General features: G+C 36.7%; 3 protein-coding genes across 8 annotated transcripts; 1 reads left to right on the top strand and 2 right to left on the bottom strand.

Annotated features, from left to right (window-relative positions):
- Positions 1-7,395: 7,395 nt before the first annotated feature.
- LOC110693029 lies at positions 7,396-13,438 on the bottom strand. Of its 4 annotated transcripts, XM_021870146.1 has the most exons (14): positions 13,343-13,438; positions 12,947-13,178; positions 12,264-12,362; positions 12,066-12,123; positions 11,361-11,441; positions 11,189-11,260; positions 10,864-11,111; positions 10,677-10,748; positions 9,378-9,494; positions 9,171-9,252; positions 9,016-9,062; positions 8,316-8,397; positions 7,619-7,715; positions 7,396-7,475 (listed from the first exon to the last, which is right to left on the bottom strand). In XM_021870146.1, exons 2-13 carry the CDS (start codon positions 13,165-13,167, stop codon positions 7,632-7,634), a joined length of 1,263 nt encoding a protein of 420 aa, XP_021725838.1. In that variant the 5' UTR covers positions 13,168-13,178; positions 13,343-13,438; the 3' UTR covers positions 7,396-7,475; positions 7,619-7,631. The 4 variants fall into 4 exon arrangements, with proteins under 4 accessions (XP_021725838.1, XP_021725836.1, XP_021725837.1 ...); XM_021870144.1 differs by having other exon boundaries at positions 7,396-7,715; XM_021870145.1 differs by lacking the exon at positions 13,343-13,438 and having other exon boundaries at positions 7,396-7,715; positions 12,947-13,183.
- LOC110693030 (DAR GTPase 2, mitochondrial-like) lies at positions 13,301-16,480 on the top strand. Of its 2 annotated transcripts, XM_021870149.1 has the most exons (8): positions 13,301-13,491; positions 13,924-14,034; positions 14,125-14,202; positions 14,339-14,489; positions 14,582-14,652; positions 14,734-14,830; positions 15,046-15,218; positions 15,333-16,480. In XM_021870149.1, the coding sequence occupies exons 1-8, from the start codon at positions 13,321-13,323 to the stop codon at positions 15,585-15,587; spliced, it is 1,107 nt and encodes a 368-aa protein (XP_021725841.1). In that variant the 5' UTR covers positions 13,301-13,320; the 3' UTR covers positions 15,588-16,480. The 2 variants fall into 2 exon arrangements, with proteins under 2 accessions (XP_021725841.1, XP_021725840.1); XM_021870148.1 differs by having other exon boundaries at positions 13,343-13,491; positions 14,582-14,830.
- A 102-nt stretch (positions 16,481-16,582) lies between these two features.
- On the bottom strand, positions 16,583-20,904 carry LOC110693028 (heat stress transcription factor A-1e-like). 2 transcript variants are annotated; one of them, XM_021870142.1, is made up of 3 exons: positions 20,027-20,901; positions 17,017-18,306; positions 16,583-16,755 (listed from the first exon to the last, which is right to left on the bottom strand). In XM_021870142.1, the coding sequence occupies exons 1-2, from the start codon at positions 20,276-20,278 to the stop codon at positions 17,056-17,058; spliced, it is 1,503 nt and encodes a 500-aa protein (XP_021725834.1). In that variant the 5' UTR covers positions 20,279-20,901; the 3' UTR covers positions 16,583-16,755; positions 17,017-17,055. The 2 variants fall into 2 exon arrangements, with proteins under 2 accessions (XP_021725834.1, XP_021725835.1); XM_021870143.1 differs by having other exon boundaries at positions 16,659-18,306; positions 20,027-20,904.
- Positions 20,905-21,183: the final 279 nt, after the last annotated feature.

The following is a 21,183-nucleotide window of genomic DNA, read 5'->3' as shown; positions in this document are numbered from 1 at the left end:
AACATATGCTAAGCATAGAGAACTAAAGGAAACACATTCCACCTTTTGTTTCAACCAATCAAACCACGTTCTCTCTACTAGTTTCAAATCCACTTTCAAGTTAGCTTCTCATGATTCCACGAAGAAACCGGAAAATAAATAAGAAATAAAAACATTGAGAAGGTTACCCGACATCTTGGCTATGCAAACTCGCTCTATAGGCTTGATTCCTATTTCCCGCCATCATTGAATGACTTAACCCTCTAGGATCAAAAGGACTTTCAAGGTATTAACATATAAGCTAGGAGAGTAAAGGTGTGGAGAACTCTTGAAATTGGTGGTAAACCTATGTGAAGCACGGGTGGAACTTCTTCCACAAGATCCAAACGATTCCAAAACAAAAGTGTCAAGTATGCTTATTAAATAACTTTCCCCCAAGCTTATTTAACACAAAATAACAAAAACAGGGAGAACAACAATAACAAAACCCCCTTTTTTTTTTTTGTGCTTTACATTCTTCTTTACTTTTTTTTTTCAATAATTCCTTTTCCCAAGCTTTTTTTTTTTTTTTTTATATATGTCCTTGCCTCTTTTAACTTTGGACGGCTTTTTCTCAAAATGTATTTGGTTTTATGCCAAAAAATTATATACAACACATACTTGCTTTACAAATGAACTTATAATTCTAAACTTGCACCATAAACAATAAAACAAGCTCGAAAACTAAATTGCTTCACAAAACTAAAGGTAGAAAGTGAAACCAAGGCTTCAAGGCTTGTATTGTGGCTAGAGAAAAGAAGGTATATGGCTCAAAAGGGCTAGCAAGAGGGGCAAATATAAACTAAACTCAAAAATAGAAAATCTATCCTATAAAAAGAGAAATTCCTTTGTCATCCCCTAAAGTGGCACGGTCGCAATCTTGGGAGCTAAAAGTCAAGTTCTAGATACGAGAATGCAATAGCCAAGGATCCAAATATGCCGCTCAACAAAGTATGATGAAGGCTTGAACAATTTACCTCACTAGGGATAGCAATAACTAACTCTTGATTTCATATCCACCATAGAGAGCAACTCCATCTTACCACAAGCAAGTGAACTAGGGCTTCATGGTCTCAAAGTTCTTAACAACTACCTTAGCATATCATATCCTAGAGTCAACCTAACACATTCTCAAACCGTGCATACCTTTATAATTTAGGAATAAAGACATTCAAGAATACAAGTCCAAGCGTATTATGTCAAAAGTAAGAACAAAACAAAACACATTGCAAATTTGCCTTGATAGAAACAAAATCTTTTTGGAATTTTCAAAATAAAGAAAATGGAAATGCATATACAAATGTGCATGGCATATATGAATCAAAATTCCACCAAACATGATAGAATACCCTCCCCCAAGCTTGAATGAGGCAACATGCTCAAACTTTAAACCAAAGAATCCATGGGAGGAGAAAAGAAAGAAAGTCATCCAACCAACCAACATATGTCCAACAAGTCACAAATCATTAGAGGAAGAGCAAGGAAGGATATTACCGGATATTAGGTGGGTATAGTACCCGCAAATGACCCAATTAAACCTTCTTGAAGCCGACTACCTCTAAAATTGAATCTTGTTTTCCATGTGCTAGCAAAAGTGGAGTCAAACTTCCTTGATTCTTGATCCAAATCAATGCACCAAAGTATATCAAGTTATGTACCTAGAAAAAGGCACACAAACATTTCCATGAGAGAAAATCTATTCTAAAAAGAAAAGAAAATGAAAGCAATAAAACACGGGTTACTTCCCGAGAAAGGCTTGCTTAAGGTCCAAGCTTGACCGCTCTAGTAAATAATATTGCAACGATCGCAAGAGCTTGTCAAATGCACTACTACACATCTCATAAGATAACAAGTAAGCAAATGATATAAGAAGGGCATGCACCAAGATTAGTGCACGCAAAAGAAGGTGAAGAGGGAGTTTCCAAGAAGAAGAAGAATCAAAAGAAAATTCAAGAAAATAAGAAGAAGAATAGAAAGGCAAACTCTCTTCACAAAAATCTTTTTGGGTGGAAAAATCACCCTTTTCCTCAATTGAAGACGAATGAGGGACATAAAAATCTTCATAGGCAAGGGGGTCCCCAATAGGCTCATTAACAAAGGAAGGAAGGGATATAGGAGTGTAGGGGATATGGTTGAAATTCCTTGAAAAAGGGACATGAGAGAAGGGGATAGGAGCAATGGTCTTACAAATGGTCTCTTCTTCACCACCATTCCTCAAATCACCAATTTGAGCATGAAAATCAATCATAGAATCCTCAAAAGAAGAACACTCATGATCATGATCTCCCTCAAACATCCAACTTTCAAGAGGAACTACATAATCCCCTTCACTACAATCATGAACAACAACTCCCTTAACTTCCTTAAAGCCTAAAATCTCAAAGCCATGCATGAATGGATGCAAATTCATTTCAAAATGGTCTCTCTCCCATGAAGCATTCTTAATGAACTCACTCAAAAGGCTATGGGTTTTCATTTGACACTCAATAAACACATTAGACATAACCTTAAATGAATCCAAATACTCATGGATAAAAGGATCACAATCATGCACTTGAGACTCGTCAAGATGGGAAAAAGGGTTAGTATTTTCAAAATCAACACTCTCTTCATTCTCAACTCCTTCACCATCACTCATATGCTCACCAATGGGATCCTCACACTCTCTTGGTTGGTCAAAATCATCATCATCATCCTCAACACACACATTAAATTGGGATTTTTCACAAACAAGCATCAAGGGTGACAATTGGCTTTCTAACTCTTCTTTTCTTCTCCTTCCCTCCTCAAGACGCTCCTCATTCTTTTTCATTATCTCTAATTGACCTCTCATAGAATTAAGAATCATTTCCTTACTAGGCCCAAGCTCATTATCAAGCTCAATGCACCTAATTTGAGATTCAAAAGTAGCAATAAGGGATTCAAAAGGTGTTGAAGGTTGAGGCTCAACAAGAGAAGAAGAAGTACAACCAAGATTGGAAAAATCAACATTAAGATCATGAGCATATACATCACATTGGGGAGTGGGGGCACAATCAAACACATGAGATTCATCATTAAGGGAACGAAGCACATCACAAGAAGGCATGGTAAATAATGAAGAATATTGAAACACACCATTAGCATCAACTTGAGCATGTACCTCATCATCATGAACAAAAGAGGAAATAGAGTTGAAATCATGTGTTTTAGGTTCACTTAATGGATCATGTAACAAATCATGGGAATTCATGCTAATATTAGAAGTATCAACACATTGCATATCAATAATAGAATCATGATTACCTTTATTGTAGACATCCCAAGCAAACCAAACATAAAAATCCCAAGCATCATCAATTGATAATGCTCTAAATTCACCATTATGCATGCATTCAACTTCATCCCTAGTTTGCTCATTCAAACCAAAATAACAAATCTCACAAGCCTCCCAAAGACTACAACAATCAAAATCCAAATATCCCACAAGTCTATTGAAATATTCACAAAAAGGCTCATTGTCATATTGAGGAAACGAGTTACTTGCCATTTTTTTTTTACAAAAACAAGCAAAAATTAAAAAAAATAAAATAAAAAGAAAAGTATACACAAAGACCTAGACTCAAGCAATCAAAAACAATCAAGCATTGACACCGTTCCCCGGCAACGGCGCCATTTTGATGGGCGTTAGAACGGTCGCACATTCCACACTCAATCAAATTAATTTATAAATCCTAAAACTAACCCCTAAACAAGTCTAGTGGTAAGTTCGGAGTCGAACCACAAGGAACGGTAATGTTGGATTGTTCTCGATCTAATGCTTAAGCTACGCCGAAGTCGGTTTATGGATAGTGGACACTACAACTACACTAACACACATATAAAGATCAAGATATTACAAAGTCTACTAGGGGCAAAGATCCACTTTGAACAATTAACAAGTTAATGGGAATCGATTTGATAATCAATCATGCAAAGAAAGAATTAAAATGGGAATTAATTACCATCAAGAGCAATCTCTAAAATTCCTAGCCTAGATCCCTCATTGACTAGGTGCATAGAAGAAATTTACCCAAAATGCAATCAAATATATAAATTCTAATTCACAATCCCTTGTCAAACTAGAACTAACATGCAATTAAGTTTGCTATCTTGGGAGATCAATCCAATCTAAAACAAACAACATGTCATCATCAATTCAATCAATTTAATCACACAATTATCATCAAATTTATCTCAAATAACTCAATTAACCATAACAAGGCTTCACTCAACACCTAGTAGAAGGAAATCTACTCAAACATGATTAACAAAGCAATTAATAAAGCATAAAGAGAGAAGAGAGTAAGAAATGCTCATTGATATAAAATGGAGATCTTCAAATCATCAAATTCCTCCTTTGATTATCCAAAATCCATGAAAACCATTGTGCTCCTCACTTTCTCTCTCCAAAATTTGAGAGTTTCTCTCTCTAAAAACCTAAAACTAACCTAAAAACTCCTAAACTGGAAAATCTTTTTTTTTCTTTAATGAGCAAAAAAAATCTATTTATACCCCTTACAAAATTGCTTAGGAAGCTCCGCAAAAAGTCAGCTGAAACGGGAAAATGTCCGACCGAACTCTGTGTAGGTTCGGTCGGACTCAGGGTAGGTTCGGCCGAACTCAGGGTAGGTTCGGTCGAACCTCCCTGATCCTTGTTTGGTCGAACTTTCCTGGTTCGACCCCTCCTGTAAACATGCTGAAAACTTGGTTGAAACTGCCTTGGAGGTTCGGTCGAACTTTTCAAAAGTTTGACCACACCTTGGTTCGACCGAACCTCTTAGAGGTTCGGCCACACCTCCTCTTGAACTTCCTCTTCTTGCTTCCTCTTCTTCCCTTTTGCTCCTCTTGTCTTTGTCCATGCCTCCATACTTGGCCAAGGGGCCTCCTACCGTGCTTAGGACCGTCATGGAACCTGCAATAGATAGCAAAGATCACGAGAGCATGGGGATGATAAAATTATGCATAAAGATTATCAAAACAAGCGCAAATAAGCATACTTTTCATCCATAAAAGAAAAGGAAGCCATAAGAGGAGAAAAGAGGTAGAAAACCTAAGAAAAACAGGAGAAAAGAGACCAATACACTACCCCTAAGGGTAACATAAATGTCACCCATCAGCACATCACATTCATCTCTGAGCGTAGACATTAAAGTCCAAGTCAAGTGTTTATTAGCTAGTTCCGGCCACCCATAAATCCCAATCGCTCTCCAAATTGTAACATTATTATTATCAAGAATATCAATAGCAAAATGGTGCATAGAGTAAGATACAACATTCACATTAATATCCTTCCACCACATCCCAAGGCCCCCCGAATTCCCATTACTGCTAACACAAACACCGTTCACATAGCCACATATATTTTTAATTTTATTAAGTCTTTTGTCATCAATCATAGACTCCATAACAAACACAATATTTGGCCTATCTCTCCAACATAAATCTTGGAGAGCTCTACCTGTCCACGAGTTGCCAATCCCGTGGCAATTCCAGCTTAAGATTTTCATTTTCTTTCGAGGGCTTGGGCATCCCCAAGTCCCTCTACTTTAGCTACAACAAGATCAGAAGAAAAGTTACTCACACTTAACTTTAATTTTTTCTCGGCACCATTGTCAGCATGAGATCGCTCTCCATCCAACACAGTTTCGGCAGCTCTCTTTTTTGATAAAGAGCTCACCCCACTACCTTCAGTCACATCCATATCCACGGCCCCATCTCCACGAAGCTTTCTCTTGGACTTATTTTTGCAAGTTGTAGAAGGATCCACACTACAAGTCTGCTTCATACATACCATTTTCTCTACACCATTCGAAGCTTCATTCCGCTTTCCCACACACTCCTCATCAACGCTAAAAATAGGAGCATTAGGAGTATTCTTCACGTTCTGAGCAGAAGGTCGCAAGACCATGGTGCCACTCTCATCAGCCACTGCAACCAAGGATATAGCACGGGGTTTCGGTGTCATATCATTGACAATTTTTGGAGAAGCGAAAAGGAGTTTCCTTGCAGCCCCTGGAGGCCCAAGGCGAATAGCCGTAGGGTCATTGTACTCCGAACGTTGCACCCTTCCCCTGGCTACCATCTTCTCCATCCATTTTCTTTCCTTTTCTCGCTCAATTGAAGGCACTTTGGATCGATGAGGAGAAGCCGATAGAAAAGGGCCATATTGAAAGACCATCGGGGAATCAACAGCACAATTATCCTTCTCTTTACAATCCTTGTCACTATGTCCAATCTTGCCACAAAAATAACAAAAGTCACCTAGTCTTTCATACTTAAAGCCAACCCACTTAGTATGTCCAGACTCAACAACAATTTTGATCCCTCGACGGAGAGGTTTGTGAATATTCACCATCACCTTCACACGCATATACTCATCCCAGCATAGAGGGTCAGATTCATCTACATCTAAGCATACACCAATACAGTCCCCCACCTCCCTAGCAAATTGAGGGGAACGTCTGCCGAAGGGTACATCGAGGAGACGAATCCAAAAAGGGCAGGAGTCAAAAACTACATCGGACGGTTGTTCATCGGCACACACCTCCTTTAGCAGTAGGAGTTGATTGTCAAAGGCCCAAGGCCTGCCATCCAATACCTTCTCCTTATCCTTCTTGGTGAAAAATTGGAACACAAATAGGTTGGTATCAATCGAGCGAATTGCAACATTATCATCAATACGCCAAAGGTTCTTGAGCACACGTTTCATAGCTTCAATGTTGAAAGGTTTTTTTGCGAGTAATTTACCCACGAGAGATAGGGCTAACCTTTGATCAGGAGCATTCTCATTCACCATCGAATTTGACCCATCAAGAACAACATTCTCATCATTACTTAACTTCAGTTACTCCCACGAACTCACCAATTGTTCATCCATCGCGTTCGAAGAGCAGCGACAATAGAATGTAAATTAAGAAACAGAGCAAAAATTGCAGAGGACTGCAGAGGATTATAATGTACTAATATAATGTACTATTAGTCTTCAAAATTGGCTACCAGTAGACCCTTTTTGGACCGTTTGTGAAGCACGGTTTATTAGGGTTTGTGAGTTGTGACTTGTGAGGCGTTAGGTCTAAAATTCCCTTTCGCCCTTCCACTGTGGTATTGTTTTATCCTTTTATGTGCTAAGACTGCTTACAATCTTACTTATGCAGCTCCTAATCCTTATGAATCAAGAAAAAGTACTGAAGACACAAAAGTTGTATCATGAAGATGTCAGATTGGGGTCTTGTTAAAATTGGAAATCCAACCACATGTTCCACCCTAAAATTTTCCAACACAGACACAATATAGTATTCAAAGTAAAGGAAATGCAAAGTCTAAATCTACACATTTCTTCGCGATGTAAGACACCTGTTAGGTAAATGATTACAAACTTGTATAAGAGATTAAAAGCATAGCCGGTGAGGCAGAGTCGAAGTTCAATTTGTCTGTCTCTGTTTCAAAACAGTTACAGAAGTCTCAGTTTCATTATGAGGAAGGTGCATGAAAGAAGAGGAAGCACTTGCAAAGTACTGTAACAGGGTTGTATCTAGTAGTTCACAAGGCCTTTTAGCTTGATCACAGATCAATAACGTACCAAACTCCATCTGCTACAAAAGAGCTCCAGTGACAAAACGATGGTTCCGCACAGCTGCAGCAACTGGGCGCTTCCTGTAATCAGGATTTAACATCGCCTGTAATTTGGAAGATAAAAATTAAATTCTTGACACATCTCTTGTAGCAAAAACATAAAAGTACTGCTCCAAATTTGTGGCAATCAAGTGTTATTCTCTCAACTACATGGTATGGAGGTGAGCATTACAAAAGTTGATCAACTCAACAGCACATCACCTTCATTTAAACAATGATATGAGCATAAAATAACACTATAACAGCATGACCATGATGAATTAAGACATCAAACCTAGCATGCATTCAGAAGATAACAAATCAAAAATAAGTGATGCATAAATCACCTTCTTAAACACTGATAGCAATGCAAATATACAGATTAGATAGATTAATACTTGGAAATGGATAGTTGTCATTAGTCAACTATAAGTTGGCACAATAGAAAATTGAAGTTATTTCGTCTAGCATGATCATATTAACTGTCAGAGATTCTATAACACATAACAGTATAGATGAAAGTTTAATCCATATAAAAATAGACCGAGTTTAGAGCAGATAATTTGTAAGTTGAGTGATTAGCAATTAGACCAGCACCAGACAGGCTTTTAACAGAACAGTGTATGACAGTTACAATTACAGGTAAAAGAAAGTAATCCACTTACCTGAAGTAGCTCCCAGCCAGCACCATCACCAAGATCTAGGAATTTGACAGCTTGTAGCAAGCGATCATCAGCTGAACAGTATCTGAAAGCATGTTAAATGCATAGAAATTAATACAGAACATTGAAAAAGGGTCCTTACTATTGGTTGCACTGCTAATTAGATGCCTAAGTAAGATTTTATATCCCCACATATAATTTCGTAAAACAAAAAAATGTAGTGCAGTCAATTAATCGCACAGGAGCTCAGTATCTGCATAATAGGAGATTACAGACAACCCCACCCTACCATGAACTCACCCAAAGCCACATTTGGATCAGTACCAAACTGCAATGCTAGTATGTTACAGCATATAAGTTGACAAAAACCCATGGAAATTCAAGCGACAAACAAAACGTTAACCAATCACATACAGTCGGTTCTAGAATGTGAAATCTTTATGTCCTTTTCAAGAATCAAAATGTGACTAGGCTACATGTGCTCAATAAGTTAATATAGGAGTGCCCTAAAACTTATATTGTCTACATCCTCAAAGGATACCAGTTGGTGGTCAGACAGTTACAGATTATCTCTAATCATGATTTGTGCTAGAACAACCATAATATATACAGAATATTATGCAAATAATAATTACAAATAAAAACCTAATTATGTTCAGTGTGCTTATGATATTAATCTTAGATAGTAAGTTTAAAGACATACTCTCTGAATGCTTGGAGATCAAGCTGAAAAGTGTTCTCCACTAGTCTCTGCAATTCGATGTAATTTACTTTATTCAGTACTCATTCAATTTAAAAAGGTGGATACCACAGACTAGCAGCTTATGTAAATGCTACAATTAAAGTAGCACGACTCACTTGTAAAGAAAGACTATCCATGATGCCAGTTTCACAAAATGGAGCGAAAGCCAAGTATGCAAAAAGAAGACCTGCTTCATATCTGCATATAGAATTTCAAAGACAAAATCCAAGTAATTATGCAGGCAATTATTCATAATGCCAGTCAGAAAATCATTTTTTAGCTACATTCAAACAAATCATGCATGACTCTCCTCACATACTTACATGTCATCTGCAATCCCAAAGTTTCTTTTCTCCATAGGATTATATGCACCAGCTGCAATAGCTCTCCTCCAAAGTCCTTCTGACAAAGATCCAGGACCTTTCTCTAATGACAAATAACTGGAAAGAGGCATTAAGCTTGTACCCATTACAATCATTATCTATATCTATACTAATGATTCAAAACATACTTTTTATGCCATGTGTCAAACCCTTGATCCCATCCATTATATCCATTTAAATAAGGAATATTCCATTCCTCTTCCCCATTATTATTCGATTAACATCTGTTTATAATTCAATCAGATTTCATAGCATAGATTTTAAAATGGTTACATTTAAATACAAAACTAAAGATGTAACCTTATCATGGGTTTACATTAGAGCTGTTCATGGAGTTTCACACTCAACCTATGTGATGCATACCCCTCCACTAACTCTATTTTTCCCTCTCTTTTCAAATTCCATGCCATGCAGGGGCAGGCCCTCTTCCCCCACAAAATATCTTTAAATTATTATTTATTTCTTATTTCCTTACTATCTACCTCAACATCTACTAGCCCTACTAATTTCCTAACATGCATGTCTAAACTCTAAACCATATAGGAAATCTATTTGAGAATGAAAGGAGTATATTCTTACATTAAGCATAAAAGAATCTCTTTACTTTTCTTTTTTCACTCTCCTGGACGGTTCCTTATGACGGTTTAAGTTGGCCATCCCCAAACCATTTTGAGACTAAGGATTTGTTTGTTTGTTTGTCAGTTATTGTTAAGAGTGGAAGAATACAAACTTAAATCTTGAGAAAAAGAAACCATTAGTTACTTCAAAAGGAGCAACTTACGCATTACACATATATTTTTAAAAAAAAATGCATTAAAAAAGAAAACAATGGATCTAACTAAATCATGGATTTACATAACACATTTGAACAAAATAATTAGCCTTTTAACACTCTTTTCATCTTGTTCTCTAATTAATAAATCAAAGGGTTCTATGTGGTCAAGTTTATGATTATAAAATTGAAGTACTATGTACTCAAAATTATAATGATAAAGTTGAAGGTTCTATGTGCTCAAGTTTATGATAATAAAGAATGTTCAACCTAGATTTAGCTCCTTCTGAAGTCCTATCAGGCAAATATCAGATAAACAGATTCCAAGCTCTAAGTATACAGACAAACAAGAATGGATGCTGTAAATCTGTAATGTTATTGACAAACATGCTATAACTTTCTCTATCTAGAGAATGAGTAGGGTTTAATTGAAACTGATTTAAGTAAAGAAGAAACAGGTAGCAAACCTTATATCAACTGAAAACGCAAAATCTCGGAGTGTCGCAACCAGGTAAGGTGCTTCCCTCTCAGATATTGTACTGCCATTACAGGACAAGTTTCATAGCAATTATGCACAGGAAAAATTACCAAAGTGGCATAATCACATAATATGTGCTAGCACTCGTCATACTTAAATAATGTCAGATAGCATACTTGAGAACAACAGAAGCTGGTCCAAGACTCTGGTGTAATCTATCATGGGCATGCATATAGACCAGGCCATTGAATATTCCCTGGAGCATCTTAATGACAAAATATCTTCTGCGTTTAAATGTTTGCCCTTGTTCAAAAGGATTCCAAAATGATTGCGGATCAAGAGACTTATTCTTTGTCAATTTTTCACTGGAAATCTTTGCATAGTCTGCTGCAGTGTATTTTCCATTATAGCGGAAAGCAAGCCACTACAAAGGCCAGACAACTTATTTAGTTTATGGCAAACTAAATTAAAGTAGAAACAGGGAAGCTCAACACAACATACCTGCTCACCAGTATTTGTCTCGAATCCACCTAATAACATCAAGATATTCTGGCATATTTCATTTGAGCAGCTCTGAGAGAAATATAGATATCTCAATTCATAGAGTTTGAAAACAAAGTGCTCTGATGTGAACTCAAAAGATCTTCAAGTCCGTAAAACTACTTCATCTTACCTGAAGGAAAACATGAGTACTTAGCTCATTGGCAGCCATCATGTCGGCCTCAGCACCACCGGTCCTTTGTCCAGGATATACCTAAACCAATTTTCAAGCAGATAATCAATACTTGAGAACTTCACCTAGAACCAGGTCCAAGAATCAGTTACTCTAGTATGACAAGGTTTACTTTGAAGTAGATGGTCCTGTGATTTAAACCCAAAGTCTTTGACACAGATCAAAATCCTTGGTGAGTGTAAGCCATTTACTTGATTCCACAGTGATGAAAGAAAATAAGAAATTGAAAGAAAAATTATTAATGGTGAACATATTTTACCTTTAACCTAACAATCAACAAATTGGACAAGAAAATCCTTGAAAACAAGGTGAGGTACTGAGGTCTGAGAAGGAGTTGAAGTATTTCTAAAGAGAAATATAAATGGCCCGCTTGTGTCTTTTTTTTTTTTTTTTTTAATGAAAGGAAATCCTCAAGCCAATTACCAACTGTCCATGGTAATACCGGGGAGTCGGGGACATTGACATGAGATGATTGTCTAAATTAGATCAAGCAATTTAAGTTTTATATTTCTATTTTTCAATACTCGCATTTAAAATAGTAATAAATGAGAAATGAGCTTCTAAAAGAGACCACAATAAAAATTTGGACACAAATGCACTATCATTAACGCAATTTACTAGCTCTCTTCCTTTTTGTCACAGTACCTTAAAAAGAACAGAAGTACCTCTCAAAGAACCTTGAGTAATTCTTCCTTCATATAGCCTGCAAAGAACTGCCAAGGATAACATCACTCCCCCAAACTTCAAAGTAATCAAGTAATAAGTAGCACAAAGGAAGCAGCATGTAATGCAGCGATTAATTAAAAACGATACCATATGAGTAATGATGATAACAGAACACACCTGATATTGATGCCACCTTCACCAACATCTTGAGTTCTCAATTTCCCCATATCCTCTGACAGATAGTCATAATCTACACCACTTTTAAACCCTGAATAGCTGAAATGCCACAAAGTTGATTTTTAATATTTTGGTGGTTTTTAAGCTGAAAAAAAAAAATCGTCATCTAATGGATCTTGCTAAATCAAATTTTTTTTATTAATCTCAGGCTTTGTTCAATCAACCAAGATCTTGCTCACTCAACCTTAAAAATCATTATACTCATTTCCAATACATATTACGGAGTAAATTTAATCAAAAGGCCTTGCTCACTTAGTGTTTAAAAAATATTACTCCGTATTAATTAATATGTAATCAGAGATATTAGTAAGGGTTATAACCAACCTCGTAAACCATGTAAAATCAAGTGTCCCTCTCAATTTGAGACGGAAGGAGTACTAGTAAAAACATACTCCGTAACAAAAACAATTAGAGTAACAATTTATCTCTCGGCCAGCAACCATAGCACCACCACCATAACAGAATAGAAAAGGCAAAACAATTTCAACTACTACCCCCGTTTAATATTATTTGTAATGATTAGACATTTTACGGAGTTATTAATATAAACTCGAAGCTTTCCTAAAAATCATACAGCATAAAAATGGCGGAAAATTAGAGGAGAGAGAAAAAGCTTAAAAAACCTGGTAACATTGAAGAAGCCATAGCTACCAAGAAAAGGACCAACTTGAAAAGCATCAGGATTTGTAATCAAATTCATACTCGCTTTCCATTTACATTCTCCTCTCCCCAATTTAATCGACACTCCATTTCTACCTCTCAAATTCAATTTCCCCAACCCTAACCCTAACCCTAACCCTAATCCCTTTGAAATCGAATTCAGTGGTTCCGCCGCCATTAACATTCTTCTTCAACCTAAAAACAACAAATTATTAGCTTTTTTATTGAAAATTTTCCACCATTAATTCAATTTTCTCTCTCTAAAACTGGATAACGTTTGTTTGGACAGCTGTATTTATATTGCGAAAAAAAGTTACGGAAAATAAAAAAGAAGAAAATGACAAAGAAGGAAAGCTTACTGTTGATGGCGAAACGAGTAGGTAATACAGTTATAAAAATGGCGGGAGATGGGAAAAGCTTGTATACTCCTTTCATGGCGGCCGCTTCTACTGCTGTTTCTCAGCGTATTGCTAGTGTTGATTTTGTCCTTGATCTTCGAGATGCTCGGGTAATTCCATTACACTTTTGCTTCATTATTGTTTTCACTCTTTCTAGTTCTTCATGAGTATAACTTGTTTGATGAAATGCCAATTTGTTTTTCTCGTAATCTATGTTACTCGGACTCGGTTAATTCTTCAAATTTTTAATCTCTCCTAGGTTTATTATGAGTTATGAGTCATGACTATAACTTGTTTGGTGAAATGTTAACTAATAAAACACGTAGCTAATGTTACTTGGACTCGGGTACTTATATTACCCTCGAATATGTGTAAATAATATGATGTGAAAGTAACCAAATTTGATCCAAAATGAAGAGTTACGTGTCCATATTCTATATATAATGTGACATGCCCGGTTAAGGTGATATAGAGAGTCCAAGTAACGATTATAAGATTATTCTCCGTTTCTACCATTTATAATTAATATCACGTTCATGTAGATACCATTGTCATCAGAATGTGAGCTACTTAGGAGACTATCTACTTCTTCGTCGTCACGTCGCCTTGTAGTTTTAAACAAGGTGGATCTTGCCGGTCGTTCAAAAGTTAAGGTGATTTGATCTTCCTCGGACATTATTGTAGATTTGTAGTAAAATGTGATATGTGTTTGCTTATATACTCATATTATTTTCCAACTTCAGGAATGGACAAGGTATTTCGAACGAGAAAGCTTTCCAACATTTGGTGTGAATGCACATAATAAAGACAACATTCAAGAGGTAAAATTAATCATACAAAGTGCAAAAATCATTGAATTAAAAGAAGCATGTTGCATGTACTCACAAAGGGAAGTTTTGCAAAGATGATGCAAGAAACTAGTGACTATCACTTTGTATATTGATTTGTGTTAATCAGTTCCTAGGCTTTTTGCAAAGCCAAGTGAGAGCTTTGAAGAAATCGGAGCCTGAAAGGCATACCATAACAATGATGTTGGTTGGAATCCCCAATGTTGGGAAATCGGCTCTTGCAAATTCCTTGCATCACATCGGGCGGATTAGTGCTGCAGGTTTAAATCTATCTACTTCGGTTATGTGCAGCGTTGTCTTCTTGTCTACTTTGTCAATTGTTCTGATTATTGACATTTTTTCCTTGCAACAGAGAAAGGGAAGCTGAAGCATGCAGTTGTCAGCCCTATTCCCGGTGAGACGAAGAGTATATGCAGCTTGAAGGTTGTTGAACACTCATATGACCAACATTATAGTACTTCTGTAACCAGTTTGTGTCCTGATGAACTGATCTTGTGTTTCCAGGTTGCTAGCCATCCTAGCATTTATATCTTGGATACCCCCGGCATTCTACCACCACAGTTAAATGATGTGGAAGCCTGCGCCAAGTTAGCTTTAACAGGTAAGGTTGAAGGAATTTGATTACACAGTATGGTGTTGATTACACAGAATTTGATCTAACTACCCGAACAAAGAAAATGTGGAGGGAAAATTGTTTCACATTGGATGCATTAGACGCTTTCAGTTAATTAATGATGAACCAAACCTCTTAAATTGAGACTTATATTGTTGTTAGGAGGTAAATTTTGCATCCTTCTCTCCCTTGATGTGTTGCAGGAGCTCTCAGAGACAATTTAGCAGGCGAGAAAGCACTTGCACAATATTTTCTTTCTGTCCTAAACTTGAACCATGAGTACCAGAAATGGGAGAAGCTATGTATCCATGAGCTTCCCGTTTCAGGAAACAATGACAAAACCACAACACCAGAAGTCATCACGGACCATACTCAGGTAAATTCATCACTGACCAATAAAGTTGGGCATGTATTAGGTCTTTAGACTGGTAGCAAGATTTAGTTATTGTCTAAGCTATTATGGAGTATGTTACATGTTTATTGTGTACAGGATTCTGTAGTACTCTCTGTTCGTAGAAGCCTGTTTGAAGTTAATTCATCCTTCAGAGGTAATTTACAAGAAGAAGAGGAATTGTTAAGGCTAATAAAAGCAGAGTTTGACGTTTTGAAAAAGGCTTTAAAATTGCCAGCAGGGTCAGAGGACATTGAGCACAAAGTTGCAGTTAAATTACTGAATCTTTTTCGAACCGGGAGACTTGGTCATTATATATTAGACTCCATACCTGTAAATATCGAAGATGTCTAACCTTAAGTTTGGTAAACCATAGTTTTATGTTGAAGATCTACACATCTACTTAATCCAGTATGAGCAGTCATGGCAGGGGTTTGGTTTTCAGGTACCTTGACTGTTTGTAGACTTTGTACGGAGTATATTGTATAGACATTGGGTAACTTGATAAAAGCCTAACAGGCAATCATATTTCATGTATCTCTCTTCTACTCAAACGAGCCTGAAAGCATTACCAATTACCTCCTGTCTGCACTTTTACAATGCATTCCTGTATAAACTGCTAAAGAAACCCAACCAAACTGAATCATTGTACAGATAGAACAAGCAGTAACAAAACTACTCCAATATCTTTTATATAACTCACAATAATAATCCATCCAACTCCGACTGGGTCACAATTTCAGAAATTCCCAGCAAGGACTTAAAACTCACACCAAGGAGAGTACTTCATTATTTGAGTGAGTGCAGACTGCAGAACATGAATAAATCCCTTTGCAGCATTATTTCTGCCATCTTATGAAATTGATCCAAGGTATCCCAACAAAGAACAACCATTTCTCAGAATATACTGAAAAAAGGCACTCATAAACCACATAACTTCCTACTATCATAACACCCGCTTCAAATTGGCACCAATTCCAAGTGCTTGACAGACCGCCACAAACCCCACCCTGCTCTAACAACCTATACTACCCATCCATCTTCAAACCTTTAGTGGGGTTAGGACAAAACCACAGCCTGAACTGCCAGGGTTAATTCAACAGGCTAGGCCAGTCTTCTATTTTTGGCAGACTACGAAAGCTGAGCCATACCTCAAAAATAGCATCAAATCAACAGCTCTTCTAAGGCGACCATAGAAGTATAGATCCTTTGCCAAATTTAGGAGGTGAAATGGATAGAACGCCTAATAATTTCAGAAAGCTATGAGAATGATTAATGTACAACCTTGCTGCATCATATTTTACAACCAAATATCCTCATTCAACATACATCAGGATATATTCATTGGATTATCTCATAAAAAGATGAAAGGATGCATGTGGATTTGAAAGGGTAATTTGACAACAAAAAAAAGAAACTTATTAATACAACTTCAAAAATAACTAAAAACCCTTTCATGCTTCCCATCACCAGAGCTTTGGGTATATGATATCTTTCTCAGCCAACAGCATGAACCACAAACCTGAAAAGGACTTGTTGTAAGCAAATAGATTCTTTGATATTCAGTAACAAAAACTTAGCCTAGCCTCCTACCAGGAAATAGACTACATACTGCAGAAGTCACATCATACAGCTAAGGTTTTACAAAGCTAAAATATGATTCACATCTTTGTAATACTCATACTATTGACACTGGGGCAGAAGCTTTAGAACATTGCCTGACTAAATCTACAAGTCTAGAAGAAACAAAATGACAAGCAAAATTTGTGAGCTGTACATTTACCTCAAAATGACTTGAGATATACAAAGTTGGTTGCTGAGGTCAAATCCTTCCCATCTCTGCTGTAAGAAGACCCATTTGATCAGTTAGATGATTCATATGGTGCAGTTTCTCCCATCCCTTATCTTCGCCTATTTCAAGCTCTCTAGTAATGCCGGTCTCTGGTGTACTAGAATCAACCTCTTCTGTATTTTCACCCAATGGGCTCATGGGGAAAAATTGCTCCCAGAATACATCATTACTTCCAGGAAGACAAACATCCAGATCAGGACTGGGAGAGTATTCCTCTGAACCTTTTGGTAATGTCCCATTTTGAACCGTTGACAATGAATCTGTAAAACCAACATCAGGATTCTGGGTCACAGAGAAAGTCATATCAGGAAGTTTAAGACTGCTCTCGGGATGAAGCACTTGGTTTAACTCTGACATCAATGCATCTTCTTGAGAACTTGACAAATCGATTTCTGGGATTTGAATTTCTTTAGCTGGGTCACTTCCCACAGGGCAAGAAGAATGAATTTCTGAATTTAAAGCATTATTGCTGGAAAACCCTGTTTCTTCAGGAATGAATGACTGCTTAGAACACTGTGCTACTTCAGAAAGAATCACTCCTGAAGTTCGAGTAGAGGAGCTGCCACAGTCTACTACACTGGATGCAGCAGGCACATGATCAAGCAAAAAATTATTAGGGTCCTTGGGCGACTGGTCAAGCAGGGGTCCATTTAATTTCAAGATCTCTCTAAGCATTGACTTAGCAGCTTCGTTTATCAAAGGCTGATATTTAACAACCTGACCATCAGAGTAGTCAGTATGCATACTTTCTGTTCCAGCACCTTCTTCATCATGATTAGGAAGTCTCCTCTTTTTATTGCCTCCTGTGACATGTCTGTTGCTTTCATTTTGCTGCTGCACTATTTGGGCCAAGAAGCCTGGCCTCTGCATAGCTTTGGCGAGAAATGACATCATCTGCTGCTGCCTCTCCTCCATGCCCTGAACGCGCTGCCCAACACTCTGTAACTGGTTATCTGTTGTTTGCTGTTGTTGCCTCAACCTAACAAGTTCTTGCATAAGAACATTCTTGTCCCTTTTAAGCCTTTCAACTTCTTCTTCAAGGCCAAACTTACCTACCTCAACACATGATTTAGCAGAAGTGTTTTGAATTGAAGACTGCTGTGGATGAGGATGAGCATTAACCGGTTTGCGCCTGGTGATACTCTTCAACAAGTGTTTCTGACCTCTTAAAAACCCCTCATTAGCAAATTTCCAGCGGTCTGGATCAACTTTCCGAAAACCCTGGTTAGAGCAGGAAAAAAAAATGAAAGGATGCATTCAATACGGACAGATGATAATTTGACGCACTATGCATTCAATATTTAAGTAATATACAAGGTTAATGGCACATATGTTAGGAAAGAGATTGACTACGTCATTCAGTGCTTCAAAAAAGCATATACTCGTATAAGACCTTTGCAAATTCTTATGAATTGCAAACCAAAAAAGACACAAAAATACACAATGCACGCATACATACTCCATGTAGTTACAGCAGTTTCTCCATTTAATTGCTATATGGTCTGTAAGACTTCAGCAAAAATAGCCCTCTGACATAACAAGCAAAATAGAAGGGCTTGAAAGAAATTCTAAGCTCCTAATATCAAATGCAATAATAAGCTTTTCCTCCAGTAATTCAATAACCTTTGTCTTATCCTGCCAGGAATACTGGAATTGACAAGTACGTACCCTGAGCACATAGACAGTTCTGTATGCAAATAAACAACTCTATACTGTCTCAAGTCTAATGCATAATAGTCCCCTGTTCCAACTGCATTATTCTTTTTGAAAAAAAAAAGATGTCCCCATATTACTCATAGTTTTTTTTATACAGCTAAATTAACCCCAGACCAACTCACTTATCTTTTTCCACGAGAAAAGACCTAGAATTCATAAATTCTACTAGGTGTCTAGCTTCTACAAGGAGTTATCATAAATCACCCAGTATAGAATGTTTGAAAAGACGAGCACCAGTCCCTCATTAGCCATGGAAGCATGCAGCCACTATTACTTAAAGCCGAAAAATATCCAAATTCTAACAACTGTTGCAACACTTAAAACACACAATATTGAGACATTAAGAAGCAGCGAATGAATGATCCAATACATCCACAAAGCAGCTCCCACTTTCCTCACTTAATTCTACACTAGTATGGCTGAATTATAGGTCATACCGTCGTATACACGTACGTAATGTTTAAAATGTTGAACTCGTGATAACAGTTAGAAGGTAGTGTTTATTACAGTAGACAATATAATCATACAAGAAACTTGTTTCATTAAATATTAATTAGGTAGATGCTTGTAAAACTATAGAGGACAATGGGTTCAAATTAAATTTAGACCCGATATAAAATGAACAAAAAAGTATGCAAACGAATCAAGAAATTAACCACACAGTAAGTGTGCATCATCGGAGACACTCGATTAAGACTGGTAAGCAATGCCACAGACCCACAGTACCCATCCAAAAGCCACGGACGGTCCTCATCCCTACCTCGGGGGCTTATTACACACAATAAAGCCGGTAGTAACCCACCATTGAAGAGACAGTCCTTAACCCAGAAATCCCAAAATATCCTTGATCATAACTTTATTCCTTAACCTTAAACCCAGAAACCTCCCAATTCACATAAAGTTATTCCATGTATGTTCTTTTCACCTGTAATTCACTTACCTAAACTTATCCGAACTTACTAAATCGTATTTCACCCGGTAAATTTAACATCGGGTAACCCTTATCCGAACTTATTAAACCATATCACAACTTATAAAAATCACTTCATAAACAGAACCAAACATGATCGAAGAACTCTACACAAATTCAAAAACCTAGTCACAGATTCAAAATTCAATCCCAAAAACATAATCAAATTCAAATTGAAATTGAGCAATTTCAATCATAATCAATACCAACAATAATGAAAAAGTAAGAATTAAACAAGAGAAAAAGAGAACTAACATAAGTATTAAGCTGACGAACGAAGCTGGAGAAATTGTTATGCTTGAAAAACTTAGGCAAAAGATCTTTAGCAAACTCAGGAACATTCCAAACAACAAAACTGTTACCATTACAACTCCATGAAACCACAGAATCAGTTGAAGGATCATCGACCATATCATACGTCTTGCTCAGAAACGGCGCCGGCGTACTACCGCCGTTACTATTTCCGTTACTCGCCGCCATAGCCACCGTCAACGACGATTCTCCCATTAGATGAACAATTCACTGATTTCTATACACAATTCCCAAAATTCTAAACAAATCAAAATGGATGAGATTTTTGTAGGGGATAATTAGGGTTTAAGGTTCGAAAAAAATACCTAGTAATTGAAATTGGGAAATTGAAGGGGGTTGAAGATTGAATTGAAATAGTTGTGATAAAGATGAGAGAGAAAGTGAGTATTTGAAGAGACTGGCAGCAGGCGGTATCGAAAGAGTCACCAATGGGGGAATTGGAATGCAATTACACTGCTTTTTGGGTTTTCATTTTCTTCTTTTTTCTTCTTTTTTTTCCCTTTTTTTTTCTTTTTTTTTAATTTTTTTTTTTTTTTTTGGATATATATATATTTTTTTTTTTCAATGCTTTTTTTAATTTCATAATCATTACCTCTCTAATGTAATGTCTATCCTTTAACGACACTGTTTGCTTTTTAATTTCTTATCCTTAATTAAGATTTATGCTAAGTACGGGATCTAATACCGACGTCTTGAGTTTATAGTCTTATATGTGTCTTATCATATGATATGACTTTTCAAATTTTAGCATAATTTTTTATTTGATTTAATTTGAACTCAATTTTTTTTAGTGATTTAACGATTTAATATTATCTAATTCTGATTGATCTTATGCATGGAGTAAATAAGAATGAGTTCGTGCAACGAGAAGTGTACTAAACAAGTTCAAAGTGACTAACAAAGGACAACATGCCTTTGATTTTATGGATAATTGAGTAAATTAGACAAAAATCTGGTTTAGAGGGCTAAAAGATTTGATACGTAATATACCACATGTGTATTTTTAGCAAGAGTCCGACCAATATTCCTATTGGACAAGACTGATGTGGAACCGTGAAAGCCCCTCACAAAATCCAATTAACGAAAAACTATTTTTATGG

Source organism: Chenopodium quinoa, unplaced genomic scaffold (genome assembly GCF_001683475.1).
Source record: "Chenopodium quinoa cultivar QQ74 unplaced genomic scaffold, ASM168347v1, whole genome shotgun sequence".
NCBI classification, from domain to species: Eukaryota; Viridiplantae; Streptophyta; class Magnoliopsida; order Caryophyllales; family Amaranthaceae; genus Chenopodium; species Chenopodium quinoa.
The sequence above is the reverse complement of the archived record's forward strand: the minus strand, read 5'-3'. Positions and strand labels throughout refer to the sequence as shown.

Coding starts and splice junctions, on each gene's coding strand:
- LOC110693030 (XM_021870148.1), top strand. CDS start 13,348: ATGGCGAAACGAGTAGGTAATACAGTTATAAAAATGGCGGGAGATGGG. Junction 13,492..13,923: donor TTGATCTTCGAGATGCTCGG/GTAATTCCATTA, acceptor ACGTTCATGTAG/ATACCATTGTCATCAGAATG. Junction 14,035..14,124: donor CCGGTCGTTCAAAAGTTAAG/GTGATTTGATCT, acceptor TTCCAACTTCAG/GAATGGACAAGGTATTTCGA.
- LOC110693029 (XM_021870144.1), bottom strand. CDS start 13,167: ATGTTAATGGCGGCGGAACCACTGAATTCGATTTCAAAGGGATTAGGG. Junction 11,112..11,188: donor AGACAAATACTGGTGAGCAG/GTATGTTGTGTT, acceptor TGGCCTTTGTAG/TGGCTTGCTTTCCGCTATAA. Junction 9,495..10,676: donor GCGTTTTCAGTTGATATAAG/GTTTGCTACCTG, acceptor GCCTCTTTCCAG/TTATTTGTCATTAGAGAAAG.
- LOC110693028 (XM_021870143.1), bottom strand. CDS start 20,278: ATGGGAGAATCGTCGTTGACGGTGGCTATGGCGGCGAGTAACGGAAAT. Junction 18,307..20,026: donor TTCGTCAGCTTAATACTTAT/GTTAGTTCTCTT, acceptor TGCTCTAACCAG/GGTTTTCGGAAAGTTGATCC.